This window comes from Gobio gobio, assembly GCF_949357685.1.
Source record: "Gobio gobio genome assembly, chromosome: 8".
NCBI classification, from domain to species: domain Eukaryota; kingdom Metazoa; phylum Chordata; class Actinopteri; order Cypriniformes; family Gobionidae; genus Gobio; species Gobio gobio.
In genome coordinates this window covers 33,387,977-33,406,135 of record NC_137114.1, presented here as the reverse complement: position 1 = coordinate 33,406,135, position 18,159 = coordinate 33,387,977, and the positions used below count along the sequence as shown (strand labels likewise).

At 37.5% G+C, this 18,159-nt stretch overlaps 1 protein-coding gene across 2 annotated transcripts in view; it reads left to right on the top strand.

Moving 5' to 3' along the window:
• arhgef12a (Rho guanine nucleotide exchange factor (GEF) 12a) overlaps window positions 1–15,417 on the top strand; it is a 63,412-nt gene extending 47,995 nt beyond the window's left edge. For both annotated transcript variants that reach the window (XM_079824457.1, XM_079824456.1), the window contains 13 exons: window positions 1,270–1,384; window positions 2,458–2,558; window positions 2,976–3,053; window positions 3,583–3,658; window positions 3,738–3,905; window positions 3,996–4,083; window positions 4,174–4,251; window positions 8,881–8,960; window positions 9,048–9,233; window positions 10,614–10,814; window positions 10,992–11,212; window positions 11,515–11,590; window positions 11,692–15,417. In XM_079824457.1, coding sequence (XP_079680583.1) covers window positions 1,270–1,384; window positions 2,458–2,558; window positions 2,976–3,053; window positions 3,583–3,658; window positions 3,738–3,905; window positions 3,996–4,083; window positions 4,174–4,251; window positions 8,881–8,960; window positions 9,048–9,233; window positions 10,614–10,814; window positions 10,992–11,212; window positions 11,515–11,590; window positions 11,692–11,702 — 1,479 coding nt within the window. In that variant the 3' untranslated portion in view covers window positions 11,703–15,417. The remainder of the gene's footprint in view (window positions 1–1,269; window positions 1,385–2,457; window positions 2,559–2,975; window positions 3,054–3,582; window positions 3,659–3,737; window positions 3,906–3,995; window positions 4,084–4,173; window positions 4,252–8,880; window positions 8,961–9,047; window positions 9,234–10,613; window positions 10,815–10,991; window positions 11,213–11,514; window positions 11,591–11,691) is intronic.
• The last annotated feature ends 2,742 nt before the right edge of the window (window positions 15,418–18,159 follow it).

Genomic DNA, 18,159 nt, shown 5'->3' with positions numbered 1-18,159 from the left:
GGCCTCAAATTCCCCAGATCTCAATCCAATCGAACATCTGTGCGATGTGCTGAACAAACAAGTCCGATCCATGGAGGACCTACTGTGCAACTTAAAAGTCCTAAGGACTTAAAGGATCTGCTGCTAACATCTTGGTGCCAGATACCACAGCACACCTTCAGGGGTCTAGTGGAGTCCATGCCTTGATGGGTCAGGGCTGTTTTGGCAGCAAAAGGGGGACCAACACAATATTAGTCACAATATAATGTTATGCCTGATCGTTATGCCAAATTACATTTTGACATCCCTACTATTTTTACAACAAATAGCAGGTTTGGTCGTTTGATGCAGTGTCACAGTAGAAGAGATGCTTTATCTATTTAAGTGATCTCTGAATTGTTAATAGTATCAGCTTTGCCTGGCAGCCAAACAACAGAGAAAACGGAAGACAAAGACATTTTATTTCATTGGAGCTACATATTGTAGGATATGCTGTAGGATTTGCTTATCTTGAAGATAAGAGTTTATTAACCTTAGGCAAATGTGGTTGTTCAGAGTCTTGAGAGCTTGTGTTTGTCTCTGTTTTAGAAGTAGATGCAGAGAACGCAGAGAATAAGACTTGAGATTTAACAACCTTTATACTGTGTTTTCTGAAATCATCTGCACTAATCTCTCCATTGAGAACTAGTGTGTAAGCACTAGAACATAAAGGTGTAATAAAAATGTCAAATCCCTTGTTATGCTCTGTGCTTTTGAGGTGTATATTAGAGAAAACACAGCTTTTTTGCCATTTTAAAGAAGCAGTTCACCCAATATTATCATCATGTACTCAACATCATGTTTTTTTCAAAAACGTTTTAATAACCTTGGTTAACTATAACAACACTGGTACCTGTGTTTTCTTACTGGTACATTTTTCCTAACCTGTCCTCTTGTCATCTACGGAAGAAAGTATGGTTTGAAACAACATGAAATAGAATAAATGATGACAGTATATTCATTTTTGATTACACTATGCCTCCGAGTGACAACATGTTCGTCAGCGTATTTACACATTTCAGAGATGGTTTTGTGCTTATCAAAAACATCAGTGATTCAAATGATATACCTTGCTGACAGGTTGCTTGCAGAGGATTACTTGGGTGAAATCCACACTGAAGTGCATTATTCATGATGTTGGAAACTCCAGATAACAAGGAAATATGCAAAAGATTAGGGAGGATTTTGTCGTGGATTTGCATGTACCGTTGTCCTCAATTTCTTGTTTGATTGTCTCTGCACCGTTTGCAGGAGGCTGAAAGCAATCGCCTGTGTCGACGACTACAGCTAAAGGACATCATCCCTGCAGAGATGCAGAGGTTCACCAAGTACCCCTTACTGCTGGACAACATAGCCAAGTACACAGGTATCCTCTTCCTTCGAGCACCCACATCTCCATTAGTCTATTTGATATAAATTTAAGGTTAATGAACACTTATTTTACACAATACTTAATCAAAATTCTCAACAAAACAAAGCTGTTTGATCAACCTTGCTAGTTTATCACTCAATGTGAGATTGACATTCATGTTCACCTGTGCACTTAAATGGTGTTTTCTCTCGTTCTCAAACTCTTGTTTTCTTCGTTTTCCATAACTCGTGAGAGGTTGTCAGCCCTGACAGCAGTGATTGACAGCAAAAAATTATTCATGACTGTTTTACTTATGGCATAGATATGTCAGTAATGTGACTGGCAGTTAGTTGTCGATCAACCACACCCACTCAAAATGCAGTTGTGTGTCCTTAAAATTTTAAGTGCAGTTGACCATCTCTTTCATAGCTCTGTATAAGACCTCAAGACAACTATTATTATCTAAATTGTATCATGGCTTCTGAAAATGCAGCCTTAAAGTGTACAGTTAATTATGAACATGTATTTGCGATAAGGACGCAGATTTTTTGTTGTTGTTGTTAAAACTGTACAGATTAGAGCTGCACGATTCTAGATAAATTGAGGATCTCAATTTTAATTTTATTCAGATAGAGATCACGATTGTCTGACATTTCTGAACAGACATCTAAACAATAACATGTAACTTACTAGAGTTTCTGATAAAAAATGTATTTGAATGACTTTTTTGAAAAATTGGACCCAAACCATTAGTAAATTAGAGCTATGCCAGCTCTTAAATTCCTATTATTATTCTGAAATGTTCTGGAGGGGGAGCCGCACACTTTCAAAGCGTATCTCACATTATTTGGCAGACGTGTTAAATTGTGGCTCTTGGCATTGTCAGAGGCAGGCAATAAATGTAAAGTATAACTAGCGATTAAGGAGGAGGTGATTCCTCTTATATTCATCTGAGCTTGGCAATAGTCTCAGTGGTGGGCACTAGAGGAAATAGAGGGCACTTGGCTGGCCGGGATGTTCTTAAAGAGTTGATTAGTCTCTTCTTGAAACGTGTGTGCGCGTACGTTATGTATCTTTCTTACCGACAGATGAGTCAGAGGAGAAGGACAAAGTGAGACGAGCGGCCGAATGCTGTCGACAGATTCTCAACCACGTCAACCAGTCTGTGAAGGAGTCCGAGAATAAACAGGTAAGCAGTGCAACTCGATCGAGCTGCCACTCTCTCTTGCTCAGCAGACAGCCCAAGCAAGGCAGGTTTTATAGCCTGAGGTTAGCTCAAAGGAAGGACTGGAAAACCAAAACTTAATGAATGTCAATACTCATCTATAGGTTGAAAGCGTCTGAGCCCTCTTACATCAGCCCTGAAACTGCTCTTAGAATGATCCAACCTTCTGTATACTTCTGGAGATTATTAATAAGGAAATTCATTAAAAAGAGGCCAGCTTGGAAAATCTAATCTTTTCCAACGTCTACAATGTATTTCTAAAAGATTGCAGCTCTCAAGGTTTTTTTTGTGTGTGTGTGTCTTAAATCAGTATCATAAAAGGTCGGCCAATGTCAATGGATTCTGCAGCATAAATATACATATATTGTTTATGTCTCACAGAGACTGGAAGACTACCAGAGACGGCTGGACCTCTCTTCCCTCAAGCAGAGTGAAAACCCCATGATCTCGGAGTTTAAGGTTAGTACTAATCATACAAATTATTCTAGATCTTTCCTGGAGAACTGTATTTGAGGAGCAGAGAATAGTAGGTTATTCCTCCTGTTTTAGTGGTCATGCGGATCAGCATCAATCATATTTCATGTGTCTGAATTTTATTTTTAGTAACAGCATCTTGAGAAGCTGAAGTAAAGTATTTATTCAGGCATGCCTTATCCATTTAGTTGCAAAAAAAAAAAAAAAACCTAATGAAACTTTTTTCAAATTTAAACCCCATTCATCGTTTGAAATCGTGACTATAACAATGTAAATTACTACTACTATTATAGTGTTTAATAATATTTTGAATTAGCATTTCTTTTCACTATGTAGTAACTAATATTTTAGTCTGTCTGAAAATATGAATCCAGTTTTAAAATGTCAATGTAAACAATCAGTTAGCAAATCTAAAAGAAAATCTGGGTGCTGTGTGAACAAAACTAGTGAGTCCTTTCTAGTAACAACTAGGATTTTAAGGATGCAAGTTCCTCATTTATTTATTGTCCCACAGAACCTGGATCTCACTAAAAGAAAGATGGTCCATGAGGGTCCTCTATCCTGGAAGATTAACAAAGACAAAACTATTGGTGAGCCACTGCTCTCAAACTTCCCAAGGGCTGGTTTCTGATGATTGAAAAATAACACTGGTGTCTGTTTTTGTGTCAGAGCTATATACTTTACTCCTGGAAGACATCCTGGTGCTGCTGCAGAAACAGGACGAGCGTCTTATCCTCAGGTGTCACAGTAAGAACCTCGCAGGAACGGCTGACACGAAACACATATTCAGTCCCATCATCAAGCTCAGCACTGTGCTGGTGCGCTCAGTGGCGACAGGTGAGCGTCTGCCTTCTCATTTGTCAAACCCTCTCCCCATGTATATTTGAAGAATTGATCCTTATAGGTTTCCTTTATTTCCCCAAACAGATAACAGATCATTTTTTGTGATCTCCATGTCCAAAAACGGAGCTCAGATCTATGAGCTGATGGCCCAAACAGTGTCCGAGCAGAGAATGTATGTTTTGGCAACTTTCCTTCTGACGTTTCTGCAAACCATGACGTACTCGTTTATAGAGATGAGTTTACTCTCTGTTTTTTATATCAGGTGGCAAGGGCAGATCGCTCAGAGGGCGGAAGTTGTGAATGCCAAACCCCACAGCGTCATTCCTTTGCCTCAGCACGAGTGAGTACTTCATTGCTTACTACTGATCTCAGCTTAGTTAACCTGATAAGCTTCATGAGCGCGTGCACGGGTTGAAGCGCTATTTTTAGCACGAGTGTAATGTTTGTTAATAGATTTAACGTAAAAAAACATCATTAATCTTGACAAACTATATATCATTCTAAAGGTCTAAACCTCAAGCATCGAGGACAGACCACTGTTTTTCATTGAAAAGCTTATAACGGCTGTATTTTTGCATCAATGTAAGCAATACACATCAACGATTTTATAAATAAAAACAGAGTACATACCTTTAGTGTCCTAATTACGAGCCACACACGCATCCATTGCAAACAATTCCAGAACGAATGGAAAGGTGAGGGTCCACTGAATAACATCCCATAGAGCATTTTAATCCAACGAAACAATAACGGTGTAATATTGATGGTTAATCCTGTGTTTACATTGCATTTCTGCGGAGCGAAGTATCATACTAGACTGTTATGCAATAAAATAATGCACCAAAAACAGTCTCCCGGTAGAATAAAGTGGCATGGGTTTAAAGCTTAGAATGTTACAAACAAAATCCAACTAACCCCACTCAAAAACATGCAAAGATAGCCGCGATATAGTCAAAAATATCCAACCATAGCGATCGTTTTATCTGATGTCATGACGTGCTCATCCAATGATAATGTCTGTTTATCTGGAGCCAATAAAAGCATTGAATCGTCATGACTGACAGAAAATGTAGCCAATGAGCACACGATTCCAACGAGACCTTGCATGTGTATGTTTGTCACATGGGCGTGAATATTTATTCATCTGAATGTGCCAATGTGGCGCTATCTCCGACGAGATGCTGCGAGCCTGACACCCCCCATCTGACAGCTAAAAGCTAACGCGCTAGTAAACAAACAGAGGTCTCTTTGTAGTAACTGTTTGCTAATCTTACTAACTGGACGGAATGTATTATCCAATGGATCGTCAAAAGAAGTTTTTATTGTGCTGAAGATGATTTATTTGAGCTCACTCGAAGCAGCGATGTGAAAAAGGAGAGTGAACACAGCGGTGACGGTGCTTGTTGACAGAGAAGTTGATCCAATAACACACCGGTGAGTTGCTATGTGTAGTTGTTTATGTATATTGAGAATGTGTGTGAGAATGTATGTATTTTATTGTTTCTGTGTGCTAGAAAAAATGCAATATACCAGTATGCATTATACATATGCTGATATTTTGCATTTTTCCTAGCACACATGGGGAAAAAGTATATAATTTTTCCCCATGTGTGTGTAAATAAAACATATATATATATATATAACACATGTAATTGTTTATATATATATATATATATATATATATATATATATATATATATATATATATATATATATATATATATATATATATATATATATATATATATATATATTGAGACTGTATTTATTTTATGTTTTTCCTGTGTGCTAGAAAAATTACAATATACCAGTATGCATTATACATATGCTGATATTTTGCATTTTTCCTAGCACACATGGGGAAAAAGTATATATAATTTTTCCCCATGTGTGTGTAAATAAAACATATATATATATATAACACATGTAATTGTTTATATATATATATATATATATATATATATATATATATATATATATATATATATATATATATATATATATATATATATATATATATATATATATATATATATATATATATATATTGAGACTGTATTTATTTTATGTTTTTCCTGTGTGCTAGAAAAATTACAATATACCAGTATAGATTATACATATACTGATATTTAGCATTTTTTCTAGCACACACAGAAAAAAAAAATATATATATATATAATATATAAAATGCATTTTTTTCCCCTGTGCTACAAAAACAAATTGACGAAAAAAGAAAAGTTCTGGACGGCCGACCATCTGTGTGATTGTTGAATGCTCACTGTATCACCGGCCATTATATTGATTGTAGGACTGTGTGCGAATGTATGGGCCGCCGTCAATATGAATGCTCACTGTATAGCCGGCCGTTAGATTGATGCTTGGGCTGTGTGAGAATGTATGGGCCGCCATCAATATGAATGCTGTCTAACCGACTGCCCATCAGTTTCATTGTTCATGGGATGGCCTGTAATTAGAGTGAATGATGACAGTGTGATTGTTGATTGAATGGGCAAACTATACAGAAATAGGACATGCAGTGCTAATTCTCATTCCTTTCCTTGCCATTCTACAGGCATCAGGTTGAGTCTTCAGATGAGCTATGGCATCCAAGCACCAGCCAACCAGCAGAAAAGAGAAGAACGCTTTCAGATTCTTCAAGATCTGCACTTGCTGCTGTAGACCTGAATCCGCCAGTAAAAGGCCAGTAAATGTTTTTTTTTTTTACATTTGCAAATTGTGTGTGTTTTTATAGCTATATATTTATATTATATTGTTATTTATATTACTAGTTATATTTATAGTTATTATACTTATATTACTTGTTGTATTTTCAGTTGCAAAGAAGTTTAGCTCTTTTTTATTAATATTTCATTTTTATTATATTTTTATAAGTTCTGTTGTACAAATAAATCACTAATACAAAGTCTTATGGTTCTGCCTATTATTTTATAGTTGAAAAAGCATTCAAGCATCATATATGATGGCTAAAACAGCTTGCAGTACACTTCATAACATTAGGTTATCAAGTCTCCTGTAGGTTTCTTGGCACCTGGACATATTCTTAGAAAAAAGCATGCAGGAACCCCATTTTTCATGATATCTTCATCAAATTTTAAATATAAACTGATGAGACTTTTGCCTTTCAATTCATTAACTAACTGGATTCCTCCAGGCTTATTTTCATATATTTTTACATCAAATAATAAAGTGTTCATTGTAGCACAAATCATCTTCAAGACACTTCAACTTCTATAACTGTTTGTCTTTCTAAGTTTTTTTCTACTTTAATGTTTGGGTAATAAACTGTAAAGTGTCTTCTTTTTAAAGATGTCTAAATTGTGCATGTAGTGCAAATTGTTTAGCAACTGCAATTGTTTTAGTTGGGAGATGTCATTTCTGGGGATGTGCCTCAAGCAGGCGGAGGGAGAAATGGAACAGACATAGTCTTGGAAAAAAGCTTGCAGGAACCACATTTTTCATTATATCTTCCTCAAACTTGAAATATAAACTGATAAGTCGTGTGGCTTTCAATCCATAACTGAACTGGATTCCTCCAGGTCTATTTTCATATATTTTTACATGAAATAATACAACATTCTGTGTAGTGCAAATAATTTTTGAGGCATTTCAACTATTATAATTTTTTATCTGTTTGAGAATTATCAACTCTGATTGCTTTTTAGTAGAGTCCCAAGTGTCTTCTTTCCAAAGATACCTTAATTGTGCCTGTAGCACACTGTTCTCAGGAGCTATAATTGTTTTAATTCAGGTAGGTCGTTTTCAGCTGTGAGCCCCAAAGTGGGGTTGCAGTTTAACAGGTTAACATTACTAAGGTGTTTGTACTTACTGGCCTGTGACCTATGGCGTGAGTTGTCGCTTGACTGCCATTCACAACTCTGAGGTGTTGTAGGCTTGTAAAGTGTCCCTTGAACTAGGGTTGTGCTTATAGATGATGATATCGTTGATTGACAATAGCCAGAGATATCGTCAAAAGCATCAGCTCTCTGCGATATCAAGAGGATTTGGCATTTCCTATTATTGTATTTATTATTTTTATTATTACTAAATATTACAATTCTTTTGCCCCGTCATAATTTCATAGCGCATCACCGTCATAATGGTTAAAAGATTAGATGGACTAGCTCACTCCTCATTGAAAAACATTTAGGTCTATTATACAATGAATTATATATTAAATAATTATATTTCCAATATTGCGATGTATTTTTCTTTATCACCAAGTCCATCTTTGCTTGCGAAATGGACAACAATTCACATTTCGCATGCATTATTTCCCATGATAACATAAGTAAATAATTAAATAAATGCAATGAGCAAATATGCCCTAGTAAAAAAACCAAACTATTTTGTGTATCGCCGATTTTACATGTTGACTAGTATTGCCCAACACTACATTTTACGTGCACTTCAAATTCTTAGCAGAAGAATTAGGTAATCCCCGATATTTTTTGCCTACTGTTTTATGAATACTATGAATTCGAGCATACTATTTGTTTTAGCACTCCTACTATATAGTAGGGAAGTATGCAGCTAACGATAGCAGTAAGAATGAACATATATCGGCCGATAGGGATGCACAATATAGTCACCTTGATAAACAAGTATACTATTCTTTGGAAAAAACTTTCTTGGGGGCAAAACTGTTCGGTATTGTGGAAATTACATTACAACGTGTCTTCATAATCTTTGAAACTGATACATTTTTACATAAATATTCAAATGGTTAATGATAATGCTTGATAATTCTTTGTTTAGATTAGCCTAGTTATAGATATACATGGTTAGATAATGGAATGATGTACAACATTTTTAGGTTGGATTTTCAGTTTGGAGTCTGGGACTGGGACAAGAGTAACAATAAAATCTATACATACAAGGCATTCTAAAAAAAAAAAGGAGCAAATATAAATGATGAAGACATGTACATAACCGTTTAACTGTGTTCTAGTGGCGACAGAGACAGTGTTGAGTTAAGCAAGTTCAGCAAAGGCTCTGAACGAATCTCCACAGGAAGCATCCAGTCCGCAGGTAGCTGTGCATGTACAAACGCTTCTCTGATTGTAAAAGTGTTGATTGCCACCATACTCAACTCGAGCTTTCATCATCCGTCCTCAGAGAAAGACAGTGAATTCTCACCCTCGGCAGCCCTGCGGGACTGTGTCCCAGACGCCAATCCCGGGGAAGAGGACCAGGTCCCAAGAGCTGGCAGGGATGGCTCGTATCTGGACTCTGAACTCTTGAATGGCAGGGACGCAGACTCCCTCTCCTGTTCATCTAAAGCAGATGAGGCCCTTAAAACCTGTAAGACTCCATTTGAACTGCATTAGCTTTCATATTGCTTTATCTCTGGTAACATAAATTAAACATGAAATAATTTACATAATAATAAACTGTGCTTGCCAAACATCTTAACAATGCCAGATACCATGAGTTAAGGCTACTGTGACCGTTTGTTTTGGCTGCTTCTCAGCATTGGGAGGCAGTTGTCTATATGCCTGCCAACTCAAGAAAACGATAATTCAGCCCCTATATTGATTAAAACAACTCCAGAAAAGGCTTATTTATTTTCCAAGTGTCTTTTAATTAGTTTAGTATCTAACAATAAAAGATCTTTAGTACTTGTGCTTCCTAATGGGAATCACTTCTGCTGAAAACAACAAATATGTGGACTCAGAACAGTTTGTTTCAGTGAAGCGTGGACTAACAAGCAATCAATTCTTACAGCATAGGCTACATTAACTTTTGTTTATGTTTGTTCACAGTGTTTAGATGATCTAAGATTAATAAATGCTTTTAGAGTATTGCTCATTGTTGTTTCATGTTAACAAATGAAACCTTATTGTAAAGTGTTACCAGAAAACACGCTGACTTTTATGTTATCACATAGTCCCTGATAGTCCAGTGTGGCATATTACATGACCTAATATTTTCCAATTAAGCCACAGATAGGTGCATATTGCTGTTTATTACTTTTTTGTTGTTGTTGTTAAAGGGATAGTCCACTCCAAAATGTTAATAACCAAACAGTTTCGGTTCCCATTGTCTTCTATTGTATGGACAAAAATACAATGAAAGTGAATGGGAACCGAAACCATTTAGTCAAAATATCTTTGTGTTCCGCAGATGAAAAGTCAATCATACAGGTTTGAAATTACATAAGGAAAATTATAACAAATTTAGCATTTTTAGCTGAACTATCCCTTTAATAAGCATGTTTTTTGTTTCCTATTGTCCCAGTTTGTTGCAGCACAGATTCAACTAAAAAAACACTTTATTTTACAGTGTCACAGTGTTGTTACATTTATTTAGTAATAACAGTAAATTATGCATAATTACATGCAAGAAATCCTCAACCAATCCCTAATCCTAGCCTAACCCTATAGTAAGTACATTTTGTTAATTAATATTACTCAGTACTTAAATACATAATTACACTGTAACAATGACACCTAAAGATAAAGTGTAACCAAATATTTTTTTCTGATTCAGTTAGATTCATGAACAAATAATTTAAACGACTCAACAGATTTGTTAATGAATCAGACATTTCAGTTTTCTTGTTAACATCAGTTATAAATGGGCTCTCAATATCACACTTGTCTTGTTGTGTTAGCGTCTTCCTTTCAGGCAGTTTTGTAGTGGTGTATCATTTATTGAGGTCTGTGTGATCATGTTTTTCAGTGGCGGCGCTGAAGCAGGTGCTGGTGACTCAGCTGATGGCTCAGGATGAGGGCGAGCGATTGGGCCGATCAGCCGGCAGTCGTCTCCTCAGGACCACCTCTCTACGCACGCCGGTGGAGCACAGCTCTGCTCGCACTCCTAGTCGAGCTCAGGACTACACTTCTGGAGATACGGGCTTCTACGAGTGCCCAGAAGACTACGGTGAGAGTTTGACCAAGAAGCGTAGCTGTCTTGAGGAAATTCTGGCTTGCACGGAGGGTTAGACTGGAAATGTTCGGCACGTACCAAGATCATGATTAAATGAAGAAGCAAAAAAAAGTAAAATGGTGTAGTAGTGATCCTGATCCTGACCTAGCTAATTGTTGTTGTGCTTTTTAGCAGCCTACCTGGTTCTGGAGGGGTACGGCGGCTCGGGCGAGAGCAGTACAGATGATGATATTCAGGTCGGGAGAAAAGAGCCGAGTCTGGCCCATAGCTGTGCTGCCGACTCGGGCATCAGCCTCAAGTTCTCCTCGCCCTCCTCAGGCAGCACGTCTCGCCTCAGCAGACAGGTCCTCTCACATCTTCGCTGCCTGCAGGCCAACCTCAACCACCTCAAGGTCTGTCTGCTCTACCCGTTTCTGAATTTTTAGGCTTCATGAAATATAAACATTTTCACAATTATTGTTTTACACCCAAAGTGTGCACATAAAGTCGCCTCTTAGTACTAAATTGAGTTGGTTTTCACTGCTTATTGCTCTTAGACAGTCAAATAGAGATAAAATAATGTCAAAATAAATGCCAGTCTTATATATATAGTATTTTTTCTAAAGGCTGAGCTGTATTGCCTAGCCTAGAGAAGACTTTAGTGTGGTTGAGTCGGTAACAATTTGACTAATATCTTGGTTATCATGTTTTTCAGGAGATGGAAACAAAGTATTATAATCTACTTCGCCAAAGGCCTGTTGGGTCAGCCGCAGATGCCGACGAGAGCAGAGGTACCATCAACACATTGACTGCTAAACATTTTTTTAAATCAAACGGTCATTGGCATTGCGTTCCTGTTCCATCATTCCTCTCTGACTTGTTCCTTCCACAGATAAGAAATAGAGTGGCAGAAGTTCCCGGCTCCTGTGTTGACGGGGGCATCGCTTCTCTCCGTTACACGCTCCACACGAGCCTGTCTTCCTCACTGCTGAACACCTCCATCCAAAAATGAGGGGAATATTCTAACAAGGCCTCTTGCTTCTGTCAGCACTCGTCAATTAGGGAAGACGGACTGTCTCCTCTCAGCCTTACCTGTCCCGAGTACATGTCCTCATTGCAGCAAACGTGGGCAGCCCAGTCCTCTTCTTCCCCTGCAGACATAGCTAGAGAACGAAGAACTTTTTACCAAATTGTACAAAGCTGTGTGTTTAAAATATATATGTAAGAAACACAAGTTGAAAGAGGATTTTTTTTTAAGCTAATGTATTAAGGTTTTTTTTCCTTTTTTAAAGCCTAAGATGTATTTATTTTTCCTTTTAGTGTTTTCCTTGTTTCTCGCATGCTTTTGGCTGTTGAAACTCATAAGCCGTCTGTCGCTGTAGACTTCAGTATGACTGAACAGGACGAGTGCTTCAGAATTCAGACTATTTTCTACCCCACAATTTTTTTCGCGTAGAAGCCTGTGCAGTACATGAAGAGAAGTTTTTGCTCAAGGCCCCTCTCAGTTCCTCCAGCCAGCTGACATTCCTCCCAGAGCCATGGACTCATTCATTTGCCCCTGAGACCCTCCTGCCGAGATGAAGAGTGGATGGAGCTCAGGCTATCCTGGTCTGCAGCAAAATGAAAAGAATTACCATCAAAATGGAAAGTGATGCAAAACCTGGAAATAAAGATGCAATGACAACTTCTGTTCTGATCAATTTGGCTTCATTTTTGGCTTTTTTTTTATACAGGCACTAGATGAGTATAATGAGAACAGGTGCTGGAATGCTCATGACCCAGAACGGTATTTCTAGTAGCTTGTCAAACTACATAAGCATATTGGTTGAAACCGAAAAGCCCTGCACTCCTAAAAATAATAGTTCCAAAATGCCATAGAGAAACCATTTTGGCTTCCCCAAAGAACATGTCAGTGAACAGATCTTAAAAGAACCATTGGTCTTTTTAAGCAGTCACATTAGCGAAAGTAAGCTAAAAATTCCAGATTGCATGGATTCCTATTGCCAATTTGCTGAAAAGCAGTAAATGTGACCACACTTAGTGCATGAATGATGTTCAGTTCGCTGTTGTCATTGTATTTTAATGTGGACGAGTGCATCTGGAAAGTTCATTCTCAGTAGTTCAGAGATCTTTGGTTATTTCAATCAGGGAAAAAGTTTTTCCTAAGACAGGGAGCTTTTTAGCATTAGTGCTACTTAAATGGATAGCAAAGAAGTTGTACATAATTAATGTTCTAATTATGTGTTAGGCCTACCACAGAGAATGATTGGAAATTTTGTTTGCTTTCGAAGTCATGCAAGCCTGTCTCATAAACCAGCTAAATGAGTTGTGTTTTCTGCCAAGCTTTATCTTTATTACTTACCCAAGTGTACATAAAATGGGTACAGATTAAATTGTAGAGTCATCATTCATACTTACAAAGTTTATGATCAATACCAATTTGCTTTCGCCGTGATTCTTTACTTGACATGCCCAGCGCGTAAATTACACACAGACTTTCACTGGTGAAACTTTAAAGGACTTTCTGTGAGTGATTTTGGAGTATAATTAGCCTGAGTGTGTTGCGGTTTGTCTTGTACAACAAGTTGTCATCCATTGAATGATTGTACTCATTTTGTATAAATATTATTTGTAAATCTGTAATAATGAGATGTATAGTATGAGAGAACAAAACTTTCGATATTTAATAGTCTACTGATCTAAATGGTAACTAACAAAAAGTGGGCTGCTACTGTTTCATGGTTACATCTTCAGGTGATTGCATGTAGCATTATATGAAAATACTAGGGGCGAAAATCTGATGTTTCATCACGAAACGATCTGGCATATTGATTAAGATACTTGGTGCGACACGATTACGATTTTATTATATTCAGGGCAAAGGTCTGTGATCGGTATATCGATATTACAATTATTTGGCTGTTTTACACAACCAGTTACATGCAACTAAAACAACTCTCTGAAAACAGCAAGTCTTGTATTCCAATTGGAACATCCGCAACAAAATTATTTACTTCAGGTTTTTTTTTTTTTTTTGTAATATAGAAAACTAACGGTGAAAAAAGTTTTCAGTATTTTGTGCTCTTTTAAAATTAGCAAATGTAGCATCCCCACTGGGACATACACAACAAAATCAGGTACCGTATTGTAATTTGGTGCATAATACAAAGAATTGTATTAGAAATGTACGTATTTATAAAAAATAAAAAAACGTTATTTACTAGGATTTATGATGACTGTTATCGCGTGAAAACCTCAAAGTCTGTGAAAAGGGGTCTATTAACAAGTTTTCTAGGCTGTATCTTAAAGATATATCAATAAATAAAAGTGTAGTTCTCCACTAGTAGGCCTAAAAACGACATCGGGTGGTGTTCATGCGTTCTTATTTCATAAATACGACCTTTCCGACACAGTTTGCGTTCTAATGAAATAGTTGTGTGCTGTAAATATCAAGATTAACAGCAGAAACCATAGAGTTTGTTTATTCTGTTCTTTGCTTGAGACGTCCAGCATAAATAACCAAGTATGCACCAAATTCTTGTTGATCATACAGTGACAGGCCAGTAGAGGGCAGATAGTGCTTGTTGTCTGTCTGGAGACTCCGTGAATGCCCATAGGGCTGCAATGACATCAATGCTAAGTTTAACTGGCCTCTACAGGTTAGTAACCAAGATACAGAGCAGAACAAGTGTTTAAAACTAAAACTCCTGTTAAGCTCAGTCAGTCCTCCTCAGGCATCGCTCTTTATCACGATACTTGTTGCAAATCGTTAAAAAAGAACAAGAAAAAAAAAAAAGCTCTTCCTTTAATGCTCTTGCATACATCAGTAGCACTCATTCAAATGAATCGCAGAGCTCCCTTGTAGACTCGGTCAAGTTTCCCCTAAGCACTTTTAGAGAGAAACTCTGTTCCTTCGAAGGAAAGCAGTTGCTTTTTTTGCACTGGATGTGTCCTCTGTGGTACAATGTCCTCGGCGTTTCACCCTTAGACACAGTGAAGTTAAGTGCAGAGCAACAGATAATTGATTGTCTCAGTCTCTGCATGCACCTGTCAATTATCTAATTGAGGCGCTGAGGGGGTGAGAAGAAGGGCAAACTGTGGTGTCACATCACATCTCTCGCAGTCTCTCGGGTCTCCTGGACCAACCCAAGAGCATTCCTGTTTCCATAATCTCTGTTTCACACACTTGAGGGCAGTGTGCATGATTGCAATCTAAAAACTAAAGCTATTGAAATTGATCATTTTGCTCAGGTTGTATGATACACTATAGGTGCAATATGGCACTAAAAGTGGTTCTTGGCTCGTAATCATACGGGAACCACTTTAAGTGCCGTATATCACTAATCTTGGTGCTTCAGTGGTTCTTCGCCGGTTCTTTGGCTGAGGTACTATATAGCACCGCTACCATATAAAGAACATGTTAAGATATGGTGCGACAAAGAACCACTTTTAGTGCTATATAGCACAATTTTTTTATAGAGTACGGTAGTACAGTATGAGCAGTGATGCTCATACCAAGATACTTGGGGTTCAAAAGTCTGAGACCATTTGAAAAAACCATCCAAATGGAAAGTGATGCAAAACCTGGAAATAAAGATGCAATGACAACCTCTGTACTGAAAAATTTGGCTTCATTTTTTGTCATATAAAAAAAAACAATGCTCCTTTTTTGCATTCTAATTAAAAATTTGATTGAATATTTAATATTATATTATCAAAATAATGATTTGAGTGAGCATTAAAGGGTATAATATGTAAGATTTTCGGATTAAAATATATATATATATTAAAAAAAAATCACTAAACAATGTTATATAATTTGTTGACTTGTGTACTTGTGTATCCCAAATGTTTCCAATAATGTTTAAAGTCCCTGTAAAGGGACACGCGTCATCAGCGCGTTCCATGAGGCTATGCAGAGTTGTAGACAGTCATTGAGCGCCACAAACAAACAGCCGCCGCCTTTTAGTTCCTTCTGAACCAAAACAACAAGCTTATGCTGCGTTCACACCCTGTCGAAACCATAATTTAGAGACGGTAACCCGTGACGTTCTACCCGGAGCTGTTCACGTCCTCAGACTCGATTTTATGTGTTTCTATGGCAATACTATCCATGGTGAAATGAATCTGCAGCAGTCAGGTGGTACAAGTAAGAGCACTTTAAGTTGTTTACGTTTCATACTATTGTAATGTTATGTGCTTTAAGACATGAGGTAATTTAATGCCATCTTTCATGCCGCTTTGCAGATTTTGCTGTGTGCGTTCATGTGTTTTGGAGGATGCGTGGCTTTGGAGAAGCTCTGAAGGGAAGCTGGGATCTTATGCTTTCAAAGCTAGCTTGTTATTGCTAGCCTCTCTGAAATTGCCTACCCTACCTTTAAAGCAAAATGGAAGAAAAAACGCCTGACCTTTTGTATCGAACCTTTTTAGTTAACATGATAAATGTCTCTGATGGGATTTTATTTGATTGGTGAACCGTGACTAGAGCAGAATCTTGATGAACATTTCCAGGTTTCAGTAGCTGCATTTTCAGTGTGGTCTCAGACTCACTCTGTGATTATTCCCAATATTAATTATTCCCACTGGCTTGTCTTTCTGAAGGCCTGCCTAAATAAGAGCTATTTTCGTTGTGACAACACGCAGAAAAGATTATGATTATGATTACATAAGCTGTTGTTCAAATACAGCCTACCACTATTGTGGTCTTTACGCTGGTTGGGATTTTGACAGGCCAAGATAGAATCTGCAGATTTTTTTTTTTTTTGAACATTTGCATAATTCTGCTGAATGTATTTAAACAAGGTGAAATGTGTCAATGCAGCTGACCTTGCCACAGAGTACCATGGGTTTTTATCGTGGTTCTGCAGACGCATGTTCCGCGTGGGCTTGATTAGCTCATTCATTACCCATGTTTTAACACCCATATTAAGGTACATAATCATAGTTATTTTCCACTTGACATGATGTGATACCCATATTTTAATATTAAAAGTAACTCATCCTAACAAAAAGCACATTTTGTTGTTAGGCAAGCACGTTGTTTAAAGTCACCCTTAGTGTTTTTCAGAGTAGCAGCCCGCGGACATGAATAAATATGCATGCTTTGGATAAACCTGGATATTTTTACGCTAAAACAATAGTACTAAATGTGCTTAATATGAATTGGCTATTGAGACATCTAGTTTGACAGAGACCGTTTTTTTCATAGTACAGTGAGGCCAATAAGCTATAAACCTCTCAAGCTTATCACGTAACGTGGCAGCGAAGAGAGAAGCAAGGAGAGGTTATGAGTCCCCTGTAGGATGTAGTGTTTGATTATGACCTCACTTCCACCCCTCGATGAGTAATGAACCTCTCCGCTCATATTGACTCGTCTAAATGGAACGTTACCCCTCGGCATTTAGTCTCACTGGAACAGCACTCAGCTGCTTTTAATTACATAGGTGAACAAACCTGGCTTAATATAGAACGAATTAACACGCCCCCTCCAAATTATTATTCAAACCACTCAGAGACAAACACACGAATTAGTGTGAATGGCATCCGTGCTACAGTAGAATTGAATAAGTAATATTCAATTGAAACGCAATAATGTTTTCCACAAGACATCAGGAATGCGTCAAATTGGCCCACGGTTTAGACATTTAATGTTGATGATGGGAAAGTCTACAGCATGCATTGCATTGATGTGCAAATAGTTGTCATTGAAACAGTTGAGTTCACTGCATACTGCAAATACGTTCACACAGTGAATGGTGACAAACATCCAGAATTATTTTACAACAGGTGACTGATTCGCAAAGCAGCCTTTTTGAAGTATTTTCCAGCTACTGTATGAACGAGTAATCGCTGTCAATCATGAAGGGTGATAGTGAAGAGGGTTTTCTTTCTGGATGAAAGGGTCTGTCTGGGACACAACATTTAGTTCATTTCATGAATATAAATAGGCTGCAAAATGGAATTTAGGCTACTAAAACATTTTTTAAACTAAATATGCATTTTGGGATGGCTACAGGCAGATTTTTGACATTAGCCACCATTTAAAAAAGATAACTCTGAATTGAATTGAGATATAAACTTGCAATTCAGAGAAAAAAAAAGCAAGATGTAAACTCTACCAGGGGTCCGTTCTTCGTACCTCGCTTAATACATCTGAGATGATTTGACAGATCCCAGATCTTTTAATCGTGATAAATTATCTCTGGCTAATTTGGTTCTTCAAATTAATTTGCGGATTGGATAATAAAATATCTGGATTAAGTTATCTAAGATTACTGCGCGTTCTTGTGTTCCCTGAAGAGGGCAGATGCAGCGATACTCGAAACCACGATCAGCAATGGAGCGATTGGCTGGCGGCAAG